Genomic DNA, 16,987 nt, shown 5'->3' on the forward strand with positions numbered 1-16,987 from the left:
TAAAAGATAAACAGCAGTGATTTGGAAATTAAAGGTTTACATACCAAAGTTAATTAAACATATTACAATGCTAGTAATAATGAAAAAATTCATATTAGTGTAAACAAAAACATTTTACCTACTATATAGTATCATTTGCAGTTCATTTTCAGAAGCAATGATAGATCAAATAACATTTGCGTATGGCAAACAATTAATATATGACATATTGCGACAATTTTGAAGAAGATGAAGAGATGCCAAACTATGTGTTTAATCCTCTATAGTAACTTCTGTCAATTTTGTTTTGCGGTTGTCATTTAAATTTAATTTATGGATTATATTAGTAGTAATAATGTGTTCAATGTTTAACTCTAGATAAAGGTCTTATTGTTTCTAATTATTTTTAAGAAATAATTTGATGACCCATATGGCTACAACGTAGAATTGGTATATATAAACAAAGAGTGAATCTTCTCATGTTGAAGTCACTGTCAGTAAGTATTATCTTTTTATAAAGAACATACTACATAATTTATACGTAGCTGAATATCTTGAATTTGGCTATTCCGAAAGAGGAATGATGGCACAGAACAAAAATTGATTTAAAACCATGACGTATACATATTTTGCCACATCAGAATGAAAAATAACCCACCCATAGATATTTTGGCTATCGATTATTCCAGGTATGGAATCATATATTTATAATCATTGTAAAATGTCGTCTATTAGATAACATTCAAGAAATTACAGATATGTATAATATATTGCGAGTCATTGCTCGGAACGGAACGATCTAGATGAATTTTTTCTGCGATAATAATTTTAATTTTTTTTTGCTGAAACCAAACTTTTTCAGTTAAATAACACAATCATTGTCACGCAATCGTCGTGAAAGACGGTATCCCCAAATATCAATAGATAAAAAATACGTTTTATTAGCATTTATATGGTTTGATCGATATTAACCTCAATCTTCATACGTACTAAGTATATATTACATGTTCACGTTTAAAACGAACCTGGCTTAGTCAAATCTAACGTATATGTGCATTAAATCGGAAGCAATGATAATATTTATGTACTATAAAAGCAAAAACTCACTTTTTGGCCTCGGAGCCCGTCGACGGGAATTCAAAATTTAAAGATTTCATTACGAAGATTGTTTTATGATCTAGTTTAATCAATGTATTGTTATAATCATTACACAATATGTATATATTTCATGTTCATAGTAATAACATACCTAGTTAATTTGCAATTCGAATATTTATATTCAGTCAAATCGAACAACGCAACCGACGATTATGGTCGCGTAGCAAAATTTTAATAATAAATAATAATAATTTAAAACCGTTGTCACGTTGATGTCGGCCATTTTGTTTTATATTTGAATGCTTATTTTTCATTGGTCGAAACAACAGAACGCATTATCGGTGGCTCAAAAAACAATGGAGCAAATTCAAATTTTATTTTTATTATTGTAATTAAATATATTTCCTTTGTTTACGTGTATTATTATTTACACCGTTCATACAAAGCGATATGCTTTAAAGAGTAGAAGATTAAGCATATTATGTTAGAACAATTATATATAAGATGTATGTATGATAAATTAAAAAAAATCACTGTCGAATCATCAGAATCAAGTTGTAATAGATGAGCAATTAGGATTGTTACAGGTGAACTCATTTACATTCAACAGACTTGCGCCCTATATTGAATATTGCAGTATATAATATACATACATATATGTAGTTAAATGGACCCGTAACACGAATATGTCATCTCCTTTATCTGAACGGCCAGTCGAGTAATGTTGCCGGATAGTGACCGCTCTAATGTGCGAGCCCCATTAAAGCACCACGAATCCCATATACAGGTTGTCTAAGAAAAATATAAAATGTATGGATATATATTTTTTTATAATAACTTAAATCTGTAAATAATTTTTTTTGGGTTGTGCTCTCACACATTTTTTTTTCACACAATATGTCTCAACTATCTTATGAAAACTCGATTATTTTAAAGCAAAATAATAAGTAATTAATTATATTTTGACTTGTCATTAAGCGTAAATGCTTAAGCATTAAGAATTTAAATGCAGATTTCTGTCCATAAAATATGCAAAATTTATGTCTAGAATTTACTATGTTCATTTCCTTATTCCACTTTTATTGCTGTGTATTGGAAATATTATAATCAAATGCATGTTTAGAGATAATCTAAAGTTATTATTTTAATAATGAAACAGTAAATGGTTAAAAGTTTTTAATTAATATAAGTTATCTGTACAAAATATTTTATTTGTCGTAGTCATTACAATATTTTAATAGTTTATTTGTTATACTAATTTTTTTTTTATATTTTATAAAAGCGCTTTTATATATTCACGTCGTTATCTTAAAGCTATATATTTTTTAACACGTTTCGAGAAATTGCACTAAAATTGTTTTATTACCCAGAAATCAATATAATGTAATTTGAATGAAATAAGTTTTTCAGTACGAAGATATGATGTTAATGAACACATTTATATGATAATTTATTCTTTAAACGTTTTTTCATACTTAATTATATTCGTTTTCCATATATTTCATTGTTGCTTTTAATTTGAATAAAAAATGCAAAATAACCTAAAAGCGTTTTATAAGAATAATGAAAGTTCTTAGTATAACATATGATTATTTAAAATTGCTATAAACCGAGAGAAATAAATTGAATAAATTGTTAGTCTACCTTTAAGTTTCAATAGTTGTTTTTAAAACCATATTTTTTTAAATTATTATTAGATTGTGACATATTTTTAAAATGCGGATTTTAAAATTTCATTATTCATCTTTTTTTTCCATTAACGATAAATAGCAGCGACCGAAAGTGTGATAATATATCTTTCTGTTGTGTTGTATTTTAAACAAATTGGAACACTATTATAATGCATTTTTGTTTTAAATTTATGACCAAAACTTAAGGTGGCTTTCATAAATTATGTCATACTGTGACAGACTCTTTTACAACCTGTCACAACTCCGTCGACCCTCTCCCTTTACGTATATGACGTAATTTATTAAATCCGTCTAATAGCAAAGATTCCAAATGGCTATTGTAATGCATCCATCTATTGTCACGCATGGTCTGCATCGAGCGTTATTTAATTAAAAGTCTATCGATCTGCCATCGCTTATAACTCAATACCTAAGGTTTTGTTTCTCACACTCAATGCCTCAATTAATTTAATTGAATTGTTTTAGGGTGGTATTTATAGTGGTTTAATTGATAACTAAACAAAAATATGTATTAAGCTTTCAAAGTGGCATAAATAATAATAAATAATAAATTAAAAGTATCAAAGGGACAATTTTAATATATTATTAATACCAACACAATTAAGATACTATTAAAAATATAATAATATTTAAAATATTAAACATGTAAAAAATCTGAAAATACATAACTGAAATGAATTGAGACTGGTCTTACGTTGATATAAAATAAGGTATATTTAAATTAAAAAAATTGATTATTCATTTTTGGACACACTATATATAGGTTGTTTCTGGATATACATAAGTGTGTGTGAGGTATACGTAAGTGTATACACGTGGAAAGAACACAAATGGGGCAATGTAGCGCAAACATTTTCGCGACGGTGATTTCAACTTCGCACGAAGTCACCTTCGCGGAGTGCCGCAATAATGTGTAGACCCAATTGCGATAAAAAGTCAAAGCTTTATTGTTTCTCTAAACGCTCCCGTAATCTTTATTGTTCTCTATGTGTACATATATGTGAAGACAAAAAAGTTTACGTGATTGCAAGCCTTAAAAGCGCCTAGATTACTTGAAAATGTAGTAAAATATGTTGAAGTTTTTTTAGAATATGCATTTCTTATAAATAAATAATTATTTATAAAGGCGTGACTAATAATGACTGTTTAGCTAATTTTCTTATGACAGCAAATACTATATATTTATATTCCATCTTAAGAAATGATATTCTTTTATGGAATCTTAGGTGGTAGCATAATATTACTAGTAAATACACGTACAGTTGACCCCTCTATTGCGTAGAGATTAGAACTTCGTTATAGGAATACTACGTTATAGAGGGGACTAGGCATCTGTATCATCTATATTTTGTGAATTTATCGAAATTAGAAAATCAAACTTTTTTCGCCATTTTTATGTATTAAATGGTCTTCTATTTAATTTGTAAATAAGAGAACATGCTCTATGTTCTTATTCAAGTCAGGGACAAGGAACAAACAGTAACAAAAAGTACGCTACACTGGGGAACGCTATAGGAGGGACTGCCGCATACGCTATAGGAAGGTTTACTATTTGCCAATAGTAATAGTTATTAGTAAAAAGTTATTACTTTCTTTCAGTGAAATATTTTGAGTGATATATATATTTTTTCTTTATCTACATTTAGAGTTCAAAAATTGTTATTATTTAGATAACTAGTACCATTAATAATATGGACATTATCTTACATATCTATTGAAAACAGATAGCAATGTCAAATAAATTATTTATGAATAGAAAATTGTCATTTAAAACAAGATAGTTTAGTAATAAATACTACATATTGATAAATGTGATTGATAAGGAACTTTCACTGAAGAATTAAAGTTTAAAATGAAAAGATAAATGTATGAAGCAAAAGAACAAAAAACTGTAAAAATAGTTTTATTCGTCTACTTATTATTTGTCAATAATTTTAATGCAGAAAAAAGCATTTGGCTTAATCAATATTGCTTTAACCGTTGATAAATTATTAACACTTCAAATATAGCTTATAAAATGTAGCTTTTTATTATTAACTCATATTATTATTAACTATAAACATTTTAGTTGAAGTTAATAATTATTTTGTATAGTAAGAAAACACAATTATGTATGTTCTAGATGCATAAACCATTCTATTAAATAGACCATCATTGTAAAGTACATAATATATGAATCTCATATCAAATGTGACGTTAAGCAGTTAATTATCATTAAAGCATTTATGCATTAATCAGATATCTTGCTTCCATAATAAGTAAACTATCGGAATTTAATATTTGTTATGCGAGTGCTTCGTATTTCGCTTCTATTTGTATAATAAATATTATTTTGCGAACGTATCATAGATATTTAATAAATATTAGATTATAAGTACAGTAAACACGCTATATTTATACGATATTAATTACTGGATTGTATTTTAGCTTATCGCTGAAATAAAGTATGATTCTTATTGATAAAGATAAATAAAACAATGTATATAATTAAATTTTTATCAATAAAGAGCAAATGGCATATTAACTCTTAGTATTTCATTAGTATATGCATAAATTTAAATTGAGACTTTTTAGTAATGGTATTTGTAGTCAAAGTATCTATAACTTATGGCTTTAAAATAAACAATACTTATGGCAATCAATGTAAAAGTCGACTCAATAATATTTTGATGCCAGTTGCAGCATATTTATTTTATTCATTAATTAATTAAATATATTAAAAAAAGCTACTAGTTACACAGTTTAGTCTGTAAGAAGTCCTACAATAATCTTAAGGACTTTATGACTAAAAAATAATAATGAATACATTCGCAAACACGAGATAACGGACAAGTATATGACAAAATATTTGATTTTTGACAACAGTATTTTTAAGGTAATAAAGCATTCACCTCATCTATGAAAATTGTAAGTCTGGATTACCTAAAACCGACAAGAATAACATTTTTTCCGGTTTTCGGCTCAGTTCAAAAATAATTAAAATGTCTATGAACCTCAATTTGACAGTTGCGAAACGTCTCTCTGCTGTTCACACCCAAACCTAACCTAATGAAATTTCAAAAACTAATTATAGTTTTAGAATTCATAATTTATATACACTTCGATATTACACTATGTTTTAAAATTATGATCGCTATCCCTACCGATGTTACTACGGACTTCTGATATAAGAGTATTGGTCAAAGTATATTTAAACTAAATTATGGTCAATAGGAAAGCGCAAAATAGCATTTCTCAGAAGTCAAAAATTCACGACAAAAGCAATAAAACCGTGTCGGCGCCGTTGCAGTGGGAACGCTCGGTAACGAGCGTCGTATACCTTTTAATATAGCGAAATTATCCTTCAACGTAAAAGCAGTCATAAAAATATGTGCACGCAGATTCGTATATAATAAGCCTAGTCACTTATTTTTATGTCAGGTACCCGTCGAAGTTTATGACTTATTAACGTAATATTTACGTACTCACGCATGTGTATAAATTTAATTTAAAGCACTTTAAATGCCTTTCGATTTAATCCATTTATTGTAAGGGTTGTCTGCTCTATTTGTTATCATAATAAAGATAGCAGACAAACCTTACAATAAATATATTATATTGAATTTAACTTTAACTTTGATAAATAATCAAATTTTTACCCAATAACGATATATTTACAAAGCATTTAATTTGACTGATGAATCATATACATTTGGCTTTTTAATCCGTACTTGAAAACTTGAAAATATTAACACGCATTCTAGATGTAATTTTCTCAGAGGGAAAATGTTTCTCGCAGAGTAAAAACATACATGTTGGCTAAATCAGATTTACGAAAAAAGTGTTGTGGATGCTGGCTTCGGACATCTGCCCGATGTGGGCTAGATAAATAAACGGTGCAAGCATTAGTTACGTCTGTTTCCGACATGGTTATCTAGTCACTTTGACGTTTATCGGACCTACCTGCTGTATACTACTAGCTGGTGATTGCAGAACCGAAAAGGTATACATATGTATATGAAAACATAACATGCAAGATAGTTACACAATTTATATACACGACATATGCAAATAATACACGAATGGATATCGTTATCAATGGCAGGTTTGTGATATTCATATCATCTATCCAAATGGTAATATTGATATTTCTTATTTACAATCTTAATAATAATTATCTTGAGCAGTAAACCTGTAATCCATTTTAGTCATAAAACCTTATGATTGCGTTAAAATTAGGTTTAAAACAAGCCGCAGCATCGTAAACCTTTTAATATAGCGAAATTATCCCCCAACGTAAAAGCAGTCATAAAAATATGTGTATGCAGATTCGTACATTTACACATTAGCATTTCTTTTGATATGTTATTATATAATATATACAAAATTATTTATTTATAATATTGAAGCACCCTTTGAAATGTTTATTTATTATTAAAATGGTAATTAATTTAAAAAAGATCTCAGAAATTTTGTTCAGTTCGGAGAAAGCAATATTTAATTGCATATTTTATGCTTTAATTTATTTTTTAATATTTTACATATATTATATAAATTATTTTTTTAATCTTTGTTCTAGTAACGCAGCTTCTATTGCATAATTTTGGAGATCTAGAGAAACATTATGTAAAATGCTCATTACAATTAACATATACATTTTTTCTGTGTATAAACGATAATGCTATGATGATAAATATAATCGGAATAAATCTTTAAATAAATTATTTGATCGTATAAAAGTATCAATGTTTAAATTATCTGGTATATGCAAGACCCAAACGCACATGTAAATATAGACTCACATACACACACGTATCCATACGCACGAGCAAAATGTGTAGGGCTTACATTATTGTCTGATTATTACCCGTACAAATATAATCAATGTTACAGATATTTTATATTAATAAAAAACAACCGATTAAATCATGTCATTGGTTTTATAAGCAATTTAATTTTATGCGTACTGAAGTCCCAACGTACACAGAACTGACATATATCTATATATAATCTAATATGTTTTGCAGTTGCTAATAACATGCAGCATTAGGTATTGTCAGTACTATAAACTAAAATCGAATATAAATATCTGCCAAACTGCAAGCAAAAATAAAGTAAATAATTGCAATTGCCGCACCATAAATAAATATTAAAAAACAGTCTAATCTTGTTGATAATTATTATTTTCATATAAATTAAAAGTAGAGTGTTATTAACAATACACGAATATTAGAGTAAGTATATACAATAAAATCGTGGCAAATCATCAAATAGCGATTACGACCGAAACTAATTAATTCTTGCGAATTTTCTGGAATCGCAACTGCCGAAATTAAAATTATACCGGCTGACCTGTTTTTCAGTGACGTTTTCGACGAAATTGACCCACATTCGAAACGACCAGGATTTTTAGGGTCGACGTTAAAAACTCGAAACGACCTTCCAGAGCACTCGGCGGTTAATTAGGCGACTGGAGAATCTACCCCGATCCCTTCTACTTTTGTCCAAAAAAAGAATCCAGCCAAAAGTGCGTCGGTCGGACAAAACGTACATTTAAAAGGGTCGTCGTTATTTCTGAGCCATCGTTCGGTAGGTGGGTACTACCTTCGGAGGTCCAAAGAGATGAAAGTCACAAGGTGACGTGTCAAGACTGTAAAAGAGAGCTGGCGGGACCTCCCAAGCCGTGTACGGCGTAAAAGAGCCATTTTGTAAAGAAGGGATGAAATAAATAGACATTAGGGTCGGAACCCTGGTCGAGTGAACGTCTTCGGCGACGACGACTAGAATGAATTTGACGGTGTTACCTGTAGTTTACAAAAAACGTATGTCAATGTGGAATTTGAATCTGAAAGTAATCTACAAATGGAAAAACATATAATGTGAAATTAATGCATAGAAAGGTTTTCATGGTAGTTGTAAGCCGAAAATGAAAAAAATAATCGGCATGATCAAAAGTGCAAAGACATAGCTATCATAGATATGAAGATAATTTTATATAATTTATTTATGTTAAATTAAAGCTAGTAATAAATCTTTTGATATTACACATGCATTCTATAAATAATTTATAGATCAATTTAAAATTAAATTTTTAATGAGCAATAAGCATATTTTATACACAAATGACGGGTTTTAGTTCTTTATTGAACATTTTTATTTATATAATATTTATGATAACTAAATTAATTTTATTACTTTAGTACATATTCTATATTCAAATGCAAAAATTATTTTACATTAACGTGTCATATTTTTTTTATTAAATATATTATTCCTTTTACATATTAAAAGTGTAATGCCTCCTCTACACTCTCTCGAAGTTGGCCAAAATTGGCCGAGGATGGAGAGTGTAGTGGGTTACTGCGATCGATTTCGCTTCTCCCTGCTCTAAACTATCGGAAGTTGCCCAAAGTTGATCGGGGACGGAGAGTGTAGCTTTTAACATACTTAAAATAATTATTAAATAATTCATATTTATCGGATTTATATATTGTAATTTTATATAGTATCATTCACATAAAGTACACATCACTGTTTTTATTATTTGAGATAATAAAGACACTAGATTTAAACCTTGCGGTACACCAAAACACGCATATTTTAAAAATCTACTATTTTTTAGCGTTACTTGAATATGACACAATATATTTTAGAATTGCTAGTTTACATATATTTATTAAAGCTATTAACTAATACAATTATAAATTTAAAGTAGTTTTTATATCCAGCTATTTTAACTAGTGTTAGTAATAAAATAACTAGTTTATGTTTTCTTGATTTTAATTATCTAAATGCTACGATTGTAAGGAAACGAATTAAACAAAAAGTCAGTACTAATAAAAAAATTATAGAGAAATTCAGAGAGATTTTTTTAAAAATAACTCATGTAAATAAATATACTATTATAAAAAACACAATTATTTATGTAACTAATTGTCAGAAATAAATATTAAAACTAGATAAAAAAAATCAGAAAGGTTGAAAAAAAAAATATTTTTAATGTCCGGTATTCGTATTCTTATTAGCTGCGGTACTTCACGATATTTAGGGACGGACAGTTTATTTATTTTTAATTAAAAGTATTAAAGTTAAATATTTATATATATATATATATATATAATTATTATCGTAATCTTTTGTAGCTTATTGCCATAATTTATGGTCGAGCATCGTTATGACGCGACGCCTCTTTATCACATTGATATATTATACATATTGAAAGTGTAACGTAATCCGATGATCAATGTCGCAAAGTACAAGTTTGGTCCAGTAGCTCGACGCTCTTGAAGAGCAAAAGAGAGAGAAGAGAAAGGATGGGCAACCCCTAGACTTCCGCCCAACCCACCCCTTACCAGCCTCACTGTGGCGAGAGTTAATTACCACCGGGCTGCTTCGTTAGCTTAAGTAAGTTAACAAAAGGATCTCGCCTAGGAGCCGAGATGAGCCACCGCTCCGAGACCAGAAGTCGACAACCAGTAATCAACTACGAGGTCTCCTGTTTGCCCAGAGCCGTGGAGCCGAAAGAACAACAGTCCGAACGGAAGATACAAAGATTTGTTTCGGCGGGGAAACTTCTTGATTTGATAATCGCAGCCGATCTGAATAGTAAATTTGATCACGTCGTTTTTATTAATGGCACCCTTCCGACGCAATGGGGGAACGGGGTGCCCAAATTTCGTTACGATCCGATCGTAATTTGATTAAATCAATCATTAATTACGCTCAGATAACTCGATTTTAGAATTTTCGATGAAAAAATTGCAACATCAGTCAGAGGCGTCACGTAAAGGTTGCTTATTTAATTTTTACCGAAGATTTTCATTATGGAGAAGAGCAAAAAACAGCCGCTTCCCTCTTCTCTCACTTACTACAGTTTGACTTAATGTTCAGAGACGTTTGAATTTTTTAAAAGCAAATCAGGATTAAAAAAACAGTGATTATGTAATATCATGCAATATTCAAGTACTATTTTTTCATAAATATATTCTTGACCATTGAATTTTTTTCACTTTTTACGTCACTTGTGCATGTATCGCAATCGCAATCGCTATTGTATGCGAAGTGTACACACATGGACAAATTTATCGGCGGCACCGTGCGGTGATCAATTAAAACGTCACAGTGACAGAATCCGGACAATCGCACCAAATACCAAATTCAATTTAAAATCGTCACGATTGGAAACGTGACATTTGGTCGCTTAATTCTGCAGCGCCGCAAGCTTTCAAACGAGCTTTTTTTCAGCGTCACACGGTGTTTCGTATGTTTTGCACGTTTATACCGGTACATGCGTTATTTTATTTTGTTGGCATGCATAGCACTAGTATTTTTGGTTATCCGACAGCGTGTCACTGTAGGAACATGCATAACGTCGAGTGTCGCACAGAATCATTCCACACCGTTGGTGCTGATGTGCAACATCCGGCTCGCGAGCCGTTCGCGGCACGAGGCAAAAGATTTCATCCATTGAAATTGGGAGCAAATAAGTTAAAATACTATGCGAATTCATAACCTTTAAAATTTGATTTGCAGATCAATGCTACTTAATTAATTTAAAATATGTCATTGAATTGTATTTTTATTTTAATAAAAAAACACCATTTGCATGCATATGGAAATTAATGCAGTATTATACAATTTTTCAAAAACAGTATTAGCAAAATAAAATTATTTTTATATCATGTGTTTGTGTCCTTTTATTATTTTTATTTTTTTAGACTAAATTAAGACCATCGTGGCCTAACAGGTTACCCCAATGCGCCACGATGATCGAAAACAAATTTTAAATTTATAAAACATAAAAAAACGTATATATACATAAATATAACAATACTTAAACATAATAAAAAAATATAAAATATCAAAATTAAATGATACAAACTGGATCCGATCCTCGTAGCTAACATTAAATAGGTCAATATGTAATGCCAGCATATTAAGAAGCCGGATGGCCATAGCTATAGGCGAGTCGGCAAGTGCGGATGTCCTAGCCCTAACGGCCATCAATAGAGGTCTTGATCGTGATTCTCGAAAATGTTCCGGAAGCCAAAATTGGAATTCCTCGAGAATAGCTGGATTGTCGACAGCACCTTTTAGTAATTTAAAAAAATGCTTAGCGACATACAGCAGAGAACTCAGCGAATCATATCCCAACGCTCCTAAAAGAAAGGCGCTGGGATATAAGTACGGATAATAACCAAATGTCCTTTTGTAAAGGTATCTTAAATACCTTTTTTGAATTTTTTCCACTAAAAGGGAATATTTGGCTATTCGGGAATTCCAAATTATAGAACCTGATTCAAGAATGCTACGAACTAAGGTGTCATAGAGGATGCGAATAACTGACGGATCGTCAAAGTGAAAGGCATTCCTCATAACAAAGCCGAGAATCTCGGAAGATTTATCACAGACGTCGTGTATGTGTAGAGAGAACCTCCATTTGCTCTCGAAAGTGATTCCGAGATCTTTAGTGGAAGTTTCTCTAGTCAAAATGTTACAACCGAGATGGTAGAAATAAGCTGATGGCAAAGTAATTGAGAAAATGACACAGTATGGCACTTTCCGACACTAAAGGGCAGACGGTTAACGGAAGCCCATCTCCACAGAGTCTAAATCACTTTGTAGAGAGAAGGAGTCCACAACAGATCGAAGGCATCTATATAATTTTAGATCATCTGCGTACAGAAGAAAACTTGCATTTTTAATTTCTGTATTTATGTCATTAATAAATAACACAAAAAGCAGAGGTCCCAGATTGGATCCTTGAGGAACCCCCGAAGGGGTAAAATATTCTTTTGACAATCGTTTACCATAGGTTACAAACTGTCTACAATTGCTTAAATAACTCAAGAATAACCGAGTTAAATTATCTGAGCAACCGAGGTTCGACAATATTTTTAATAATAACCTATGACAAACTTTGTCAAAGGCTTTCTCAAAATCTGTATACACGATGTCTACTTGAATCGTTTTGTTAGTAACAGTGGAACGGGCAGGACGAAACCCGTGCTGTTGGTCTAACAAAACTTGCCGAAAGTGATTATAGAGATATTTATGAATAATTATTTCAAATAATTTAGCAGGAGCTGACAACACTGCGACTGGTCTATAATTCTTTATATATAATTTGTCACCCTTTTTATGAATAGGGGTGACTTTTGTGCATTTCTATAGATCAGGAAATGATGATGTTTTGAGAATCAGATCATGAATACATTTTAGAGGAGGATTATGTAATGTTGATTTTATTTTAATTATATTTGTTCAAAAAATGGTAATTTATTGACATTAAATTTTCATATAAAATACAATTAAATCATTTTTTAATTAGAATCTTATTATGTTGTTGCAATAAAAATTATTAATTTATTTTATTTTGAATTTATATACGGAAACTTATTAATCGTATTATACATGTGCCATTTAGTTATCAAAGTGATCTTTGACATTCAATACCGATAAAAGTCGGTATTCTTTAAGGTAACCAAACATCTTGGAACAATTGAGCATTAAATAGCTCTGTCGAAGAAAAATGTTGGATTTATATCGAGGTCATTACATTAAAGCAAATCAGTACGCCTAATTATTTTGTATATCAAGAAGCGCATTTGTAACATTGCACATTGGTTATTCAAAATAAATAAAAAAATAAGACGAGGCATATAAATAGTCGTTTCGATAGTAGTTCTTCTTTTAGAAGTCATTTTGTCGTCTTGGAGGTGATTGTTCAAACAGGAGGCAAGGCGTAATAAGTCGAAAAAGTCCAGTTATATATTAGCTTGGTCAATATATAACTATGAATGATAAACAAAATGCTACTTAGCTTAAACTCTCCTAGTAATTCTGGCTATACCCTCAGTCCAAACGTAAAGTAATAAAAAAATAGTCAATTGATACCTCGCCTTATAATTTAATTTATTCAATTATATGATTCGTTTTTTAATTTTTTTTTATATTTGTGAGATTATAACATAGTTAATGCTATTTTTTTTAGTTTTTTAACGAAAAAACTTAATGAAAATATTGTGTTCCAGATATATTATTTGAAAATCTGGTCACTTAGACTATACACGCACATAATTCAGTTAATAAAGTTAATTTCTACTGTGAACACTGTTTTGAAGCAAAGTAAAAAATGAATTTTATTTATTGGTTATACGCTGTGTTAATTATAAGAGTCGTCAATAGTGAATTTTTCTGTTTTGTGACTAACAATACTGAAATAGTTGAAAGATGTACGTTAAAGTGTTTAATAAACGATATGGCGGAGTCTGCTGTAATATCAAAGTGTGAACCTAAAAGCTTATATGTGTCGTCGTGCCAACTGTTTAATCTTGATTTAAACGATTATAAAGTTACATACAAAACCGTTACTGAGATTAATGCCGAAAAAAATTATATATCAATAATACAAAATCACACTTTTTTGGAATTTCATCTTTTAAAAAAGATTGTACTAAGAGAAAACATAATAAAGTATATTCATCCATCAGCATTCGCTCACTTGAAGTTTCTTGAATTTTTGGACTTAAGGAAAAATTTATTATTTTCATATAATTCACCACCAATAACAATTGCAAACGATTTGGACCTGAAGTTGTTTATCGGTGAAAATAATCATCCAAACAATATTGAACCAGTTTATAATACTAATTACGAATCACAAAAAAATGTTGAAATACAAGATTTAAAATATAAAAATATATCAACTATAGTTATGAAGCAGATATCAACTCTAAAGCTGGACAAATTAGATATATCAAATAGCAATTTGTTATTTTTGCACAAGGATACGTTTAAAAATCAAGTTCAATTAAGATATATTTACTTAGATAGAAACGCGTTGACTTATTTAAGTGAAGGATTGTTTCAAGATGTATATGAATTAAATACATTGTCTATTCGGCATAATTATATAAAAGAACTGACTGAAAATATTTTTTCTAGCAACAAAAATTTATTTAAAATTGACTTGAGTTATAACAAATTGGAATTTATAAATGAGTATACTTTTTATAATATGACGAATTTGGGAGTGTTATATTTGAAACACAACTACTTGAAAGACATCAATAGCAACTGGTTTATAAATACTAACTTACAGGATGTTGATATTTCATTTAATTACATTACCAAAGTACCGACCGCACTTTTAAGGAAAAACAAGTACATAATACGTTTGCGTCTCGATGGAAATAATTTTGCAAACGTAAACGTGGGACATTTTCAAAATCTATCAAACATTTACACAATTACATTAAATAATGTTAATCTACAAGATTTAAAAAGTGGACTATTTTATGGATGCGATCAATTGGATGACGTCGACTTGAGACACAATAATTTGAGTGAATTAAATGCTGATATATTTATGCGAGTAAATGGCATTAAGATAATCATGTTGTCTAATAATAAAATCAATCTACTTTCAAAGGCGTTTTTTGAGCAGATAGTTGAAGTAGAATATGTTACACTTGATCATAACCAAATTACAAACATAGATGACGCATTTTACCACAATAGAAAACTAGTTTTATTAAACTTAAGCAACAATTTAATAAGCAATATATCATCAGAAGTGTTTTTGAGTAATATTAAACTACAGCAGATTGATTTGAGTAACAATCGTATATCTGCTATCAATAAAAACGTATTTTCTGAGTTGAAGGAACTATTAATATTGAATTTGGCGAACAACTCCTTAAAAATATTACCTGATCTTTATTACAATTCCAAATTAAAAGCATTAGACTTGAGTGATAATCAACTGAGGAAATATTCTAAAAACGTTTATAAAAATAAACCTAATTTACGAAGTCTATTTTTATCTAGTAATAAATTGAAGAGCATTTCTGCCAATATTTTAAACCATGCACCTAAACTTGAAAGGATCAATTTAAACAATAATAATTTACAATCATTTGAAGTTAAAGAATTTAATACAAGTCTGAAGGAACTGATGATATCATGTAATAAATTCACAAATATTGACTCAGATATAAGTAAAGCAGTTAAAAAAATGACCAAAGTTTACGTTCATGGAAATCCTATTCGGTGTGGTTGTTTTAATTTAAATGCAGATATTCATAAAAATAGATTTTATGACGGAAATGTGCCATACTGTATAGCGGATAGTAGAAAATGTTTTCAAAATTTTGATACAAATGCTTTTGAAGCATGGAATTTAACATTATCAAAATATATCGATGTGTGTGACTCTACAATGTGGGAAAAGTTTGATTACAAAATAATATCTATAAAAGAATTTGTAGAACTTCATGATTTTGATACTTATAACACGTTTTCTGATCTTATCGAATAAATACCGAAATGCATATACTTGATTTTAAAATTTTATTGTAATACATGTTTTAAACAATAAATTGAATTTGTTAATATTAAATTTTATTTTTTTACAAGCCTGTAATACATAATATACACTGAAGTGTTTTTTCATGCTGTATATGCGTTTCACAGGATACAAAAAATCGCATAAAAAACGCAGACTTACACTTTAAAAATAATTTAAAAAAATCGCGTAGCTCGAAAAGATTAAATAAAATATATCCAGAATCTATTTAATTTTAGTTGAAAATAACATTTTTATAATATATATTTAATAAAATTATAATCACTATGTAACACTGGTCGGCACATATTCATTGTTGACCACATACATAACAAGAGATTTGTTCTTACTGTGAATATTGAGAGAACATTTCTTTGTTGCGAAACGGTCACGGATATAATAAATCACCGGATCCTCAAGATTCCTGTGGCAATGCAAATCGACCTTGGACAATGCCTATCAAGCGAACGTCGCTTTCTAAGGGCGTATACCTATTTCGCCAAAGCGATTGGCTAGTTGATCGCTGCACAATTGAAATTTGAAGCATAATTGGACTCCGATGAGGAGTTTCAGAAACCAGCAGACGCCTACCGCCCGCGAAAACATACGATCATGGACGCACACATCCCGCCACCAGTTTCTCTACCACCGCTCGGAGAATATACTGTCGCTGCCACACTAATCAGAACTCTCACTGACATCATACCTCCGCCAGCTTCTCCACTACCGCTCGCAGAAAACATCTATCGCAACATATGTAAATATAATATAATAAACTTCTAACTAGATTACACCCTGAGTCTCACTAGCTACGAAATCACACCCCCTAGGGTTCTTAAGCCTTGCTTTGTTTGTGCTTTTTTATCAATTGAAAGACATTTTATTAAAAAAA

The 16,987-nt window shown here is 29.9% G+C and overlaps 1 protein-coding gene and 1 long non-coding RNA gene across 4 annotated transcripts in view; one reads left to right on the plus strand and one right to left on the minus strand.

Moving 5' to 3' along the window:
- The window catches only part of LOC148236374 (uncharacterized), a 457,594-nt gene that overhangs the window by 10,276 nt on the left and 430,331 nt on the right, over window positions 1-16,987 (minus strand). The gene's annotated exons all lie outside the window — the stretch shown is intronic.
- Window positions 13,858-16,149, plus strand: LOC148236375 (uncharacterized). The gene has a single exon (XM_088183640.1). It carries the CDS (start codon window positions 13,882-13,884, stop codon window positions 16,066-16,068), a length of 2,187 nt encoding a protein of 728 aa, XP_088039766.1. The 5' UTR covers window positions 13,858-13,881; the 3' UTR covers window positions 16,069-16,149.

The sequence above is a fragment of the Plectrocnemia conspersa genome, unplaced genomic scaffold (assembly GCF_051122295.1).
Source record: "Plectrocnemia conspersa isolate PC_06_02 unplaced genomic scaffold, ASM5112229v1 ptg000003l, whole genome shotgun sequence".
NCBI lineage: Eukaryota > Metazoa > Arthropoda > Insecta > Trichoptera > Polycentropodidae > Plectrocnemia > Plectrocnemia conspersa.